Source organism: Zootermopsis nevadensis, unplaced genomic scaffold, assembly GCF_977971745.1.
Source record: "Zootermopsis nevadensis isolate Lab colony 2312 unplaced genomic scaffold, Znev_1.0 Znev_ptg000023l, whole genome shotgun sequence".
Lineage (NCBI taxonomy): Eukaryota > Metazoa > Arthropoda > Insecta > Blattodea > Termopsidae > Zootermopsis > Zootermopsis nevadensis.
In genome coordinates, this window is record NW_028259155.1 from 4205853 (window position 1) to 4221053 (window position 15201).

Here is a 15201-nt window from a genome sequence, read left to right on the forward strand (position 1 = left end):
AAAATGTGAATAACAAAATATTGTATTCTTTGTTGCATGTTGTTTAATTTGCTTTGTTCAGTCTAATGTACCTTGACAGATGTTTTGTGGTTTTAAACTCCCTCCTGAAATAGTTTGACAAATATATATACAGTTTTAATCAGGAAACCTGACAGGAATGGGACATTTGGGAGACAGATATTCATATTCATAGATAGATTCTTGGTTAGTTGGTTAATTAGTAATTTCCTTATTTTATTAAAGTGCATTTTCTATACGAATTACAATTTCTGTTATTGTACTATCCCGTCTCTGCCGCTATGTTGCTGATGGTTGCTACATTATTGATGCACTTTATGCAATAGTCTCCGTGAAAACCAATTTTACAGTGCATTTAATAACAATGAAAAGTCATGGCATGAAATGTTTGGTACTTGTAGGTTATCCGGACACATCGCTTTAAAAATAGGTTAGGTTAGGTAGGATTAGGTTAGGTTAAGTTAGGTTGGGTTAAGTTAGGTTAATGTGTGTGGATAAATGACATACTTGAAATCATACATCGAGGAAACGATGAATAGCGCGAAATATTTATATCAATTTTAATTTTTAACATCAATATTAATATAGTTTGTGTATAGACTTGAAGAATAAATATATGTATGAATTGAAAACACAAACATGACGCATCTAAACTATAGACATACTTGAAAGTTATTATATTTTATTTCAATAAATGACAACTAACCTAACCTATCCCGATAACCCACGAGTACCAAATTTTTCTCTTGTATTTGTATCCTTATTTGGTCTCCTAAATGGGGTTCCAGTGCCGTGAAGTCACTTCTTCCTCTAAATGTTGGTCCTGAAAGACACTGTTGATGTCGCTATGTTATTAAAATGTTGCTATAATTGTATTTTATTTTTCAGGTATTACAGTGCGAGCATTATTCAAATGGCTGGAGTGAAAGATTACTCCGTTGCCATTTGGCTAGCTTGTGCGACAGCGTCCATAAACTTCTTCTGCACTTTCATCGGCCTGTTTCTTGTGGATCGAGTTGGACGAAGACCACTCACACTTTGGTCTCTTGGAGGCAAGTGGAGCAGAATATTGTATTGGTGTGTGAGAAATGACTTCATGGTGTAGGTAGGTTATTTTAAGGCCACTTTTAATTTATAGCATCAGTAATAAGCCATGGATTGTTCGAGTTATAGATTGAATGTTTAGGGGAACAGTATATTCCATTGCAGATTTATCTGCTACAAATCCATATGAATTTTTTATGGTTTTTGTTATGGCCACACGATGAAGTGAGTAAACTCAACAAGTACAATAATTCATCCGCTGTTTCAAGTAGGATGAAATACTGACGTAGCGTACTTATCGTTTGCAGGTGTCGTCATTTCGTTGATCATTTTGGGAGTTGGATTCCACTTAATGACTCTTGATGCACCCCCAGTGACACTAACGGGCGACAGTAGCTGTTCGTGGGCTAAGTAATTATCCTTTATATAAATGTTACGAATGTCGTGTGATAATGGAAAATAAAAGTGAGTTAATTTAATTTTTTGAGTCTTCGTTGGCTGTAACATTCAGCAAATGAATAAGAAATTGTACGTTACCGAATTTCTTATCTGTTTATTTCTTTATTACTACGCTTCCGTCATCTTCACGCATATTGCGTATTTGTTGCTTGAATGATAAAACTTTGTTTAATAAGACATGGGTTAGTACAGTTTTTCTGATGTTTTGGTAACAAGAATTAAGACTCGTTTACGGTAGCATGTCTTGACCATTTTCTAGAAACATGTATTAAGTTATTAACCTTGTGGTTAAACAACATGAAATTCAAGGGAGTTTGGAGTGCAGTCGACTCTTACACTCGTTTGTCTAATTTTTGTTACACAACAGATGTGCCCACGCAGTAGTCGGGTGACTCGGATAAATGCGTGCTTTAGAAATAATGTTTTATTTTGCTGCTTTACTTTTTTGTAACACGTCATAGAGTTGAATTACTTGTCATCTTTTACGATATCATAAATCTGGATATCTGTACTGTTCACAAAGTTACCGCCGTTGACTTGTAACGTGCGAAATATATACAATAGTTTACTCAGAAGACGAAGACATGTTTTTGAGCTTACTGTTTAAATACATAACCTTAAATTCTGCATTATTGCAGGTCTTGCACAGAATGTATAAGTGAAGATTGCGGTTTCTGTTACTTGGATTTGCCTTCTGGAGTAACTAACGGATCTTGCTGGTCACAAAACCCCCGTGATCCGTCTTCTCACCCAACGTCAGGCATCTGCAGTAATGCGACAGCAATGAGTGAGAACGCGAGGCTCACGTGGGCTGTGGACTGGTGTCCGTCAAGGTATTCCTGGGTAGCGGTTGTTGCGCTTGGAATATACCTGCTCTTCTTTGCACCAGGTAACAACTCGCAGACGTGGTGAGAAATGGAGAATTTCTTATTATAACTAAAGATCGTATAAAAAGGACCCACATTTGTGACTAACTTGTTCTTGAATAATTTAGCTGTTATGGTCGTGTAGGTATGGGACCGATGCCGTGGACAATCAACTCTGAAATATATCCTATGTGGGCTAGGAGCTCATGTAACAGTGTTGCCACATCAACAAACTGGTTATTCAATCTTCTCATCTCTATGACATTCCTAACATTAACGAAGGAGCTTACCAAGGAAGGTAAGGTGTAACTTCTGACCAATCAGAGAAGCTTACGACGACTTAGATTTTTCTGATAATCCTCTTTCATGGAATGTATGGTACTTTAGAAATTAAGCTATTTTTTCCAGTCATTATGAATTGTTTTTTCTCATAAGTGTATGTAACTTATTTTAATGGTCTTAAGGATTTTCTTATCATTTTTTCCGTCATAAACAAAGTTTTAGCGAGTAACTTACAGATAATACAGGCTGAACAAAACGTCGCACGACCCATTCTGTTTGGCCTAAGTGAACTTCTGTAGGATTATCAGCTCTGGAGAGAAAGTTCTCTCTGTGACTTGAATGGAGAACGTAACAAAATTTGATGAATATCATCCAAACTATCATCATTCAACATTGAAGGTCTTTCAGAACAGTCTCTGTCCTATACACTTCCTGTGTCTTGGAAACAATTCACCAGACATGATACCGTCAATTTGTATGGAGCAGGAGAATCGGGATACGTACCCCAAAACTCTTTATGGCAAGTAAAGTATGAATGAGATGTCGGGTAGTGTTCGACAATGGACACTTCTGAAAATCCTTGCACTTCAGCTGTTTCAAGGTAATTGATGAACTGGCTTGAGCAGGTTACAACATGACATAACCTGCTTGGGATCTTGTATAGTCGCAGCGATGCCATGTGTTCATTAGGCAGATGGAATTATAATGAATTTCAGCCATAAATAAATGTTTTAAAATGGGTTACATGACTTTGAATGGTGAGTGAGTGTACAGCTCTGTTTTGGTTCTTGGTTATGTTATATGTTATGCCATCAGCTGTCTGTCAGTTGGAAATTGTTGAATTTGGTAGCAGTGAATGTGCATGTTTTATGGGGTACTGCTACCTCATTTCCTTAGGAAAGTGAAGATATTTATGGATATAAACTTTCTTAACAAGAGAATTGTTAGTTAAATGAAATCCTTTCAGTTGCCTGATCCTAGATACCTAAATTTGTTTTGATGGTTACATCCATCTTCTACCAAGAACATTACAGAAAGTTGCTTCTGCTGTGTATGGAGCTGGCTGTCTTTTTGGAAAAGAATATAATTATGACAAATTGTTCTGTGGTAAAATTATATCCCATAGGTTTCCAAATTGATTATTACATCCAGTAAATTTCATTATTTCATTATCTTTTGTTAAATTAATTTGTGGGCTTTTGCGCTAACATTATTCAAGTCTAATGAGCTGCAATATCTCCATTTAATGTTGATCTGTATCCAGATTTAACACTGATGAAGGTAAAACTAATTTCAGTTTGTGTCTACTGACGCTGCAATCTTTTGTATTTTGAATAAAGTTATAAAATATTTCAATATTTGTGCCATTCCATCTCAGTTCGTAAATGAAGAAATCATTATTGACACACCCACATATAAATGAGTCCTGTTAAGAAAAGAACAACTTTATTTATAAGATACTGCGTTAGTCTCTTTAGAAATTGTCTCAGTGAAACTAGTCATAAAATATGTTGTTGAAACTGTAAAGCCATTTTGGATGTTCCTCATTTTTTTCAGGAGCCTTCTACCTTTATGCCGGCTTTGCTGCGCTTGGGTTGATCGCTTTACTGTTCCTCTTACCGGAGACAAAAGGAAGATCTCTGGAGGAAATGGAGACTGTATTTTCTGGACCCTGGTGTATGAGAGTTGGTTCCTCAGATCCAAAAAATGTTCAGTACGTACATATTCGAGGCTTGAACCGGGACTGTCATGAAGATGAGGCTGATAGCGGTGACAGTGACAGCTAATGCACTGTCTTTTGCTTTTGTTAGGAAAACAGAGAAAAGGAAATATTTATTACCGTATGCTCTTCCGTTCTGTAGCTGGCTACTAACTTTCTTATGTACAACTGGCAACATTTTAGGGTCCAATCCAAAATGCATTTCTTGCAGATTTATTACAGGGATGAGCTGTATCAAAATATAATATTTAGCCACTAGCATTAAATGTTTGAAAAATGCATTTTGGCAAAAAAAAAAAAGTGTCTACTATTTATGAATAGTGATACGTGGATATAAGAGGCTTATTAATTCTAAGCACACATGAAAAGTTAATTATGATTGTGAGAAGCGGTGAAGATATCGATGCTGTTCTTATACTTGCGATTGAGTCGGCACATTCAAGATGCCGACTGAATTACATATGTAGTGGATCAGCTATTATTTATTGATGTGTTGTGCCATATTTGAATGTTTCTGATATTTGGGCAAGGTTTAACCATTGTGATTAGAAATCTTATGAAATGGGCCAAGTACTTTGAATAGTTTGGGCATTTTATTAGACTGTTGTCCAAGAATATACATTGTCATGTACCCTTTGGCTTAGATGCTTGAAATTAAATTAGGGAAAGTTAATTTTTAAACACATTAAAACCCACTCTTTAATTGTCTCTTTCCTTGGAAAATTTAAATTGAGCATTAATTAATTTCTAAACATTGGGTTAGCATTAATTTCATCATCCGTCATGTTTAGCGTTTGCCTTACGGGCAGAAATTAAAATATGGATAGAGAAAAAGAAACCCCTAAAATTCAGGTATTACTTTGGTCAAGACTGTCTGATGAACTGAATGAAATCCAGGTTTAGAGCAGCGAGTAACACATTAAATTTCTTCTGCCGAAACTCAGAATACACGAAAGTAGCAAGAAAGAAATATTTTATAATTTGTGTTATGTTGAATGTAGATAAGCCAGAGGCAATGTAACACTATTTTTTGTCAGTCATCATTTACGTATGGCATGTTTTATTTATTATAAGATACATATCAAGCAGCAGTTTGAAACAGTTAATTGACATTTATTAGTCAGCTGATCTCTTCACTCAGCCCACTCTTTCATCCTGCAATGATCAAGGGATGGTGTTTTGAGAAATTAACTTTTTATATGTCCAGTATTATCGTCGTCGTCATTCCAATTATGGTTATGTTCGCACACGTCACTTTATTACAGGATTATTTGCTACCACGTATGCAATGTCCCAGACATTCCATAGGGATAATTTTGCTTTGTGTCATTAGAATGTGTGCATTTTTTAATATTATTTATGTATTGGCTCTTAAGTATTTATATGACCAGAACTATTAAAGAAGACATGCGAGGACCAGCTTGGATGCGCCGTACATAGATTTGAAGATAATATTTAGACTTCTTTGTTACATATTACGCAGTACTGTTAGAATAATATTGAAAATATAATTGGATTACCTTAAACATGATGAAGTTTGCTTCTAAAATAAAAAGTCAATACTTTAGGTGATATATAATTAAAAGGTAATATTTTAAAAAAAACAGTGTCTAGGGTAACCTTCAGTGATATGCCTTTCTTTTGAGCATTTGTGAAAATCAGACATACCTCATATATATTTAAAGTAATGAATTATATAATTTGACTGCTCACTTTTTTCTTTGAAATATTTAAAATCTCTTGGTTTATCGAACCATGAAAGTAAATGCAATACAATGTAGGACACAGTTCAACAAATGCCTGAACAAGAATTAACCTAATATTAATTGCAATGTTTGTTATTTCAGTGAATTTTCATTTTCTCCAAACCGCAGTAAATTGAAATGTAGGCGTCAAATGTACCACAAAGACATAGTATCAAAACCTACCGTATTTATTGAGCCAGGTTAGTGTTAAAAGTAAGAAGTGATTTAGTTAATGTTTAACTTACTCTTGTGTAATCTTTTAGTGTTTCAACCAAAACATTGCTTGTTGGTTGATTGCAAATGCTTGGGGAAGAAACGCATGAATCTTAACCTCAAAACTAATATTTATTCGATGGAATATCTAACATATAACAAGACTGGATGCAGTTGACCCTGTAAGCTTCGGCTAATACCGTACATCCTCTCAGACACTAATATAAAGTTAAAGTTACCTCGGACAGCATTTTGAAAGTCACCCTACTGACCCAACTAATGTATCCCTGAGCCGGAAGAAGCCGTTGCATTCTGTGGTCTTGCCCCTTCATAATTCTATGACGGACGTCACGATGTGCATTACAACGGACGTACTTTGTACGGTCGTGTGGCCCCCGCCTGAACTAAATTTTTGTATCGTCTTGTAGACTTGAAGCTTTCATGGCGTCTGGAAGTCATAAAATTTTGTGTGATCGGCTGCATCAATTTAGAATGTAAGGTGAAACTTTTAAAGACGTCTCTGTCTCGGTTATTTAAAAATCCAAAATTATCATTTTGGCTTCCGTAAGCCATAGTCAGTATAGACCTTTATAATATTAGTTATAAAATAGTGAACACTGCTTTATTTATTAAATATATTAGTTACCATGGCAAATTTTGAGGTTGGACATGGAAAAGGAGACCTCCAGATGTGGGGGGGGGGGGGGTGTTTTTTGAAAATACAGAATAAATATTTGTAAACAGCCTGCAAAGAGTAATTCTCCCTTTTGCAGGGTATCGGCTGTGGAATAATTACTCCTCTTTATAAAAACCACTGTGTTATGAAATGTTGTACATAGGGATAGGAGAAATATGTACAAAATTTTTGTTGGAAAACTTGATTAGAAGAGACCACTAAAAACATCACATTGATGTTTATTTGCAGTTTCCAGCCACTGCCACTTCATCTGTTGTTCTTTTTTCATTAAAAATCTTCACTGCTTACCCATAAGCCTACTGTGGTTAGCCTGGAAATGTTGCTTGAGCTTGTTTGGCTTCGCTGATTCATTGCTTAGAACTTGTCCACACACAAGACATTGTGATTTGTCCACTCTATGGTCAATGGTATACATGAATTATAAAGGAACTCTTCTTTACATTACACTAACATTTCCGTGGCGTAACAGCCCTCTGAGAGCCAAAGCCGACTAGCTGGCTGCTGGCCTCACGTTCACATGCCTAAGCAGAGGTGAACGATCATCCAACCAGATGTAGGGTGACGTGTGGTCAGTACGACGAACCCCCAGCCATTGCTAGTTTTCATGACCGGACATTAACATTATCTTTTTCTATTTAATTGTTATGCCTTATTTTTCTGTTGTGTTTTACATTCTAAGACTTTTAAGAGCTTACTACTTCTGCTACCTGAGTGCACGATACAGTCTGTCCTTTTGGCTTCAGCTGCTTTATACTTCAGTAACATGACACGCTCGTTTATAAATAACTGATTTTTGCTTCCGTTTGATCAAGTTACAAGAAAATCAGAATATTCCTATTTTATGAAATGTACAGTGCTTAATGTTGCTGTTATGATTTTTTGTGAAAGACTTTTCTGTGCTGAAATATCTATTCTTGGCTCGTTTAAATGACCCTCAGCATGGAATCTGAAAAGGTATTTTGGAAATAGGTACACGTTTGAAATTGCAACACATCCAACCTAAAATGAATGAATAATGGCTTCATTACTTCTTTTTCAATTTCACACTCATTGTAATATTTTTTTAACTAGTATTATAGTATAGACTTACTGAATTTACATGGACTTTGATTTGAAAATTGAAGTGGGATTACATCAGGGTTATCAGTTATTCAGTTTGTCAGTCCATATTAGGAGACGAACATTAAGATAATTAATAAATTTCCCACTATCTCTTTTCTTTGCAAATAAGTCCGTCTTACGTGTTTGTGGGCACTGAAACGAATGGGAATGTGATTTACTGCAGTATTGAATGCGATACATGTTGCAAGTTGTACAGCAGCAAGATAACAGTGTCCTTGTTTTAAAGGAAATGTTCTGTGTTTATATTTGTGAATGGTGTGAGATGAATTTGCATGAATAATTTATACGCCGTGCATTTACTGCCTTCTTGTGTTATGTATGGGCCGAATGGACGGGTGATTATGGTATTTATGTGTGTGTGTATTTTTCTCTGTTTAAATGTGTTATTAAAATCTCTGTATACCTAGTATTATATTAATTGCAAGTTAATTTGTAATATATGCACAACTTCAAAGACAATAATTTTTGTTGTAAAGCTGACAACTTTTGATCACATATTAATCCCAGATAGTATTACTGGGAAATTTTCTTTCTGTAATAGTCGTGTATAAGGGCACAGATATTCCTGTATAAGTACAGTGAGAAGAAAATTAATGTTTCTAAAATTGTTTTTAAAAAAAGGAGGTAATTTAATTAGTTGTGGTCTTATGTATAGATATGTTATTCAAAAGTATTATGGACTAAACTTTCTGAGGAAGAAAAAATAAACATGAACCACAAAAATATATCACATAGTCACAAATATTTGTATGATGTCTGCACTGTAGCTTGTATTTTGTATTCTACAAAGTATGAAACTTTGTGTTCACACACAGGGAATGTATTTATGTTTTTAATGGGCACAGACTTGATAAATGCCACTTATAATAATGTTAGTAATATGAAAAATTTATAGTTGCATGTCTTGAAAGGTTTTAGTGCAGACATAATTATACTGTCGCATATGATGCTGTAATCTGTCATAAGAGATATTTATATAGTTTGTTTATGTTTTTTTTTACCATATTAGAACTATGTATATATAGAATATTATCTATTAGGTTTATGTCTGTGTCCTGGACGTTAATTTATATTTACATTTAGCATTTTAATATGGAGAAATGTAATAACAGTGTACTGGAAACCCGCCTTGAGGCTCTCTCAGTATGAAGAAACAGATGGAAAATCTTTCAGGGAATATAAAACTAAGTCATGGAATTGAATACTTTAGTTGGAAAATGAAAGGTCATGGTTAAAATTAAGAACAAATTTGATTGTAATTGAAATATTAAACTTAGATTTCAAGAGAAATTATCTGTTTTCTGATATAATTAATTAGACATTTACAGAAAAACATTTGAATTTTTGGTTGATCTTTTCTGTAATAATTCCCAGATGGCAAAGTTTATAATATAGAGAGTTTTGAGTTTTTCCCCTGCATTTGTACCTGATTTGTAATTCTTAATGATTCTCGATTTCATACCCTTTTATCTTTTATTTTGAGGAAATCATAATTAATTTAATTTAAATGTACTGTTATTATAATCTTATCACATAATGTCATTATGGAACGTATTGAATTTTGTGGATTGTGTGCTTTGTAATATTTCCAGACAATGCCACGTAACAAGTATTAAATCCAAAATCTGCATTTATTTTTGATTAGTTGAATCTGTTTTTAAAAGAAAGAAATTGAACAGCATACAGAAAACATTTCATAGAAGTGACATTTCAATTTTGTGTTATAAAATTAATTTGACTGCCAATAAACACCGTCTGTCCAGAATTTTGAATTCTCACATAATGCAAGGAGTCGGTACTAGATAGCATGTGGACATTTTTCTTTGATGGTGTTGAAAGACTGAACATTCTCTTGAATGTGAGACAATTTATATTACCTTTGTCAAAATTGATAATAGTGAAGAAATGTTAAGAATTAGTGTATTAAGGAAAAAATGTTTATACATTCTTACCAGAAACCTACAGTATTACGTAACTTGAAATCAGTTTATTTATTTGAACAATATGATTTTTAGTAAATACATTAAACTATGAAAATGCCAATACATTTCTTTAATTTCAACTAATTACATTTTTGAGAAAGGTCAATTTCTATATCCTGTCTCGTAAATTCGTTTAGGAAGAGTCACATCAAGAGCGATGGCTATGTCTCATGAGAAAGGACTGTTTATTTATATGTTTACATTTCACATTTAATAAATAGTAAGGGAAATTGCATAATATAATTCACTTTTCTTTTTTGAAGTTGGTTAGTGATTTGGTACACTTCCTGCAGATTGTGAGGGATTACTTGCTTATTCCTGCGCACATGTTATTTGGTACATGGAAACTTTCCTCAAGTTTCAGGTTCTCATGACAGCAAGTATGAAGTCTGGTAGAAATTTATTGAGTCGGTGAACTTCTACCAGACTACACAGTGCAACAATGCAGAAGACAGCCATCTTAACATAAATTTATTTGAATACAAAAAGAATTTCAGTGATAATAGAGCTGCAACTGCTTCTCGTAGCTCCCTTTGGATTCTAGACAATTCAAAAACAATTTGCCTCCTGCTGCTTTGCAGTATGTATCATCTGAATAAGGCAACAGAGAAATGAAAATCCGTCTTAAGGGAATCAGTTCCAGAGAGGTAAATTAATATGCATTAATAGTGATTCTAAAGAATTGCGACATACCAAAAAATTTAATAAGTTTTTCAACCACCAATTTAAACTTAACAAAATAATTTTATATCCATCTGAATTACTATGGACTTATTTTTATGTTTGTAAGAATGGATCACATAAGAATTTAGTAGGATGTAATTAAAAATAAGTCTGAAAGCTCTGTCCTCCCAGTTTCTTATCTTATATCTGACCCACTATTATATTTAAATTTAGAATTTATATGTTCTAAAGTACAGTATTAATTATAAATAATCCAAATGGCAGTACTTTTTTCTTTTTGGCTTATGTGCTTGTGTTATGGTATATGTCTAGCTTGAGTCAGGCTTTGTTTTGTAATGCTTCTGGAATGCTTGTGAACATGAAGTCTATTGTCTTCATATACGTACATGCACGCGCGCACATGCACACACACACGCGTTAATATAATATCTAACTCACAAGTGTCACTGAACATTGCATGCTTCATATGTTGAAGGTCCAACTATACTGAATGAGGATTTTCATGAGGAACTTTCATCTAAATTTTCTCTACCTCTTCCTAAAGAGTTGCAATTTACATATAAAATGCCTGGTGCTGTGACATAAATGTATCCATGTTCTACACAAATGGAATCTTGCACAACTCAGAGTCATATGAGAATATTTGAAGGGAAACCACTTCCTCTCATGACTGCTACTGACTCTTCAGGTTAACTTTTTGGTTAGGAAAGGACATACATTGGCACAGATGCAAAATAATCTTTTTTTACCATTCCCGCTTAAATCTGAACTTCATCAGTACAAATTTAACGATGACAAAGCTTTATGAAATGTAGTTAACACAAAGCATTCAGGGCACACACAAGGAGTTATCAATTAATTTTGTCCTTGCTCAAAAATTCCAGAGATAATGCATGAAAGTGAACTTTTCACATTTAGGTTAGTAGGAGGGTGACTGTGAAAATGCCATTTTGTTCAGTTATTGCCTTGAATGAATTTGAAATTAAATTAAATGCTTGATAGTAGTTGTCTCATATACTCATCTATAAACTTTTTCATTAGAATTCCACTAGAGACCTGTGAATAATAAGTGCTAATATTATTTGTTCATAAATTATACTGTTTTGTTTTCTCTGAATGTGTAATGTGAAGACTTGTAGACATCACAGGTTGATCATCCATCCAGCTGTGACTTATGATGGTTAACTGGTTTATAGGTCTATGTAATGAAACTGTATCCAGTGCTCAAGCTAACTGGTTTGGCTGTCCAAGAGTCCAACTGTTAACAAGATTTCAGTTCTTAAATGCTATTTTGGATATTGATAATTCATTGACAAATGATTGCTTTCATGTATATGTAAACATTATTCGAAACTGGCACTGTATGAAATTATAACATAAGTTTATATTTGAATGTGAAATATTTTATTTTACCAAAATCAGGAATATTTTAAACTTGGGTAGGTTTTATGGGATCAATATTTTATGTTATGGTGATATTTTTTACGGTTAACCTTGTATTATAAATTTCGTAAAATGGGAAAAGGATACGGAATTGGGGCATGAAGCGTGTTCAAACCGGGACATTATATTTTACATCCAACGTAGTTCAAATCTCAGGCTCCAGGGGACTGGATCATACAAAATACGTACCAGACCCGAAACACGCGTGATAAGACTCGCTGTCTCAATCGGTAATGCAGTTGTAACATGCAATTTAGTTTCCTGTGTTCGTAATAGGGTTATTTAAGTTGTTTCTTGAACAGTACGATAACGAACAGCTTCTGTATGATAAAATCTGATTATAGCTGACAGATTATCTTAAATGTTATAAGAATTACATTCCTTGAGGATCCGGAAGTAGAGGCTACATTGGTATGTGGAAGGACAAAGTGGACACTAAATTTAAATGTTAACTGAATTTTAATAATAATATGCATTTAAGGGCGTTAATTTTAGATACATTAATGGAAATGCTAAGCCAAGATAATGATTCGAAATGATGAGAGTCATGTTGAACATATTTCGATATTTCCGCGTATTATACATCAATGATTTCCGGCGTTTACGAATATGGCGGGTTATGAAATTTAAATTTACTTTCGTAGCTTGAATGATTTAGTGATAGAATGAACTTCACTGCTGTTTTGAAGATAACTATAATCACTTCTGCTTCTCTGATACTGTTTCTTTCGTATCACTTACTACAATTGTGTAACTTAAAAATATAATATTATTCAATTGAATTATATATTTTGTGTGCACTTTGAAGCATAACTATAATCACACAGTTGTATAGATATAGGGCAGTACAGTTGGTTCAAGTTACCAAATTTCATTATGAAATAGGTTATATTTTTAACATTTTCAACTAAAAGGGGGTAAAATATATTGGAAAACAATGAGATCAGTACTTACCCCTCAAACTCCACTTTAATCATAAACTTATTATAATAGCAATGAGGGCATACTTCTGCAAGATGGAAAAATAATATAAATACAGTACAAATGGTTTAAGTTTAATGTATTTTGATTTATGCATAGGCAAATAAATATCTATTCCTTTTTTCAGTGTGAAAAGTGTAGAAGCTGTGACCAGTCAAATGTAAATTAGGTGCTACAAATATCAAACTTCGCAGATCAATACACATCGATGGCATTGCATCATGGACATGTCATAATACTTCAAGACAGGAATATGAAACTACTTTTTAATTTAATTAATGTTATGATTTTTTAATTTTACATTTACGTTTGTTTCTTATTCTATCAGTATCACGACTGCTACTGTTTCATTTTTGAAGAAAGTAACTTCTATATTGAAAAATATTACCTGAAGATATTTAACTGCACTTGTTTAATTATGTGAGGTAGACAGACATGTATGTTTGTTTGAGAAGACATTCTGGTTCCACAACCAAAAACAAGAAATGAATTAGTATATATTTTTAAAAATAAGGGCATGCAGAAACAAAATGTTCTGGAGGTATATATGTTTATTATGCATGAAATAAACAATTTATGCATTGCATCATGTAGTCTTTACAGAACAATAACATTGTAGCTGTTAGTGTTTTTATATTACTTTGTGTTTGTATGTCACATGTTTGTTAAATATTTTTGTATTGTAACTTTTTTTATTATTATTTTTTCATCTACTGTGTTATGTTTCATTTTAGCAAAATTTAAATTATAACATATTTAAAATTAACTTAGATTCCAATGTCAGTCTGATAGTTATTCTGTTAAAAGACATTTGAAAAGTATTAAGACAATTATATTGTTGTACTGTACAAATATTTTATGTGTATTCAGTTCAGACACTGGCTGTGGACAATGGTAACAAAATTCTGCAGACAAATATAATTAATATCTCTTTGTGGTCTATAATTGAAACAGACATACTCTCTTCTGTAATAAATGAAATTACAAAGCACAAATATCATTAGTATGCTCTGTTACTTCCAGAATTAAAATTTTAGAGTGAGAATGGAATGTTTGTTTCTCTTTATGTACACATTTACAGTATTGTAGATGTATTGTGTGTTTGCATTTATAAATGAGAATGACACATTTAGCTGTGATTTATTTAAAGGGTCTATATTTTCAGTATCTCCATAATGCTTTTATTATTAAAAAGTAGATTTTGCACTTGGGTATATGTGATTGAACACCAGGGTGCAGTATTTTATGTCTAATATATTTATCTGTCAATAAAACTAATATTATTTGGAAGCACAGTGGATTAATGTAATAGTTAATATTAGTGGTCAACAAATTATAATTTTGTAAATAAAACTCTACGGCAAGCTACATATGAGAGTTATAACTTGTTATGCAATCATTAAAATCTGTGGATTAGACATTTGCAGCACTGAAAACAAAATACAAATATGTATACCAAGTTGAAATTGTGGTTATGTGTTGAATTTTCATCATAAAGTAAAATATGGTGCATCCTATAAGCCGAGGAATAGATGTAACACCTGTATTCTCAAGAATAAGTAATCTATATTTTCTCGGTTGCAAATATGAATTCTTATTCAATAAATAATTTCTGATATGAAACTACGCCATAAAAATGTAATTACTTTCTTTCCCCAGTATAGCTAGTTTTCTAATACCAGTAGTTAAGATCGCTGCTTTGCAGTTACCTTTACCAAGGTACAAATAAATTTAAATAGAATAGCGGCGATTGAAGTATCATTGTAAGGGTTGTATTTATGTTCGTGTAGTTGCTGGTACGAAGTTTTAAATGACGGACTACCTTGAAGAAAACGACATACAACGGGTTGCTTGTAAAACATGTCTTTGTGAAAGATCAATAAAGTGTACAATGTATTATAAAACAGATATAAACTTTGTTCATTTCTTCTTTTGCATGTTTCAT

The 15201-nt window shown here is 33.2% G+C and overlaps 1 protein-coding gene across 7 annotated transcripts in view; it reads left to right on the forward strand.

Annotated features, from left to right (window-relative positions):
- LOC110831268 (proton myo-inositol cotransporter-like) overlaps positions 1 to 15170 on the forward strand; it is a 55258-nt gene extending 40088 nt beyond the window's left edge. For 3 of the 7 annotated variants that reach the window (XM_087354370.1, XM_087354371.1, XM_087354374.1), the window contains 7 exons: positions 907 to 1070; positions 1371 to 1473; positions 2160 to 2410; positions 2533 to 2685; positions 4227 to 4383; positions 6237 to 6334; positions 12029 to 12225. In XM_087354370.1, the coding sequence (XP_087210496.1) occupies positions 907 to 1070; positions 1371 to 1473; positions 2160 to 2410; positions 2533 to 2685; positions 4227 to 4383; positions 6237 to 6334; positions 12029 to 12207 (1105 nt within the window). In that variant the 3' untranslated portion in view covers positions 12208 to 12225. Of the gene's footprint in view, positions 1 to 906; positions 1071 to 1370; positions 1474 to 2159; positions 2411 to 2532; positions 2686 to 4226; positions 4384 to 6236; positions 6335 to 10506; positions 10796 to 12028; positions 12226 to 13383 lie in introns of those variants that run through there. The other 4 variants (XR_015536670.1, XR_015536671.1, XM_087354372.1 and 1 more) reach the window with 4 other exon arrangements.
- The last annotated feature ends 31 nt before the right edge of the window (positions 15171 to 15201 follow it).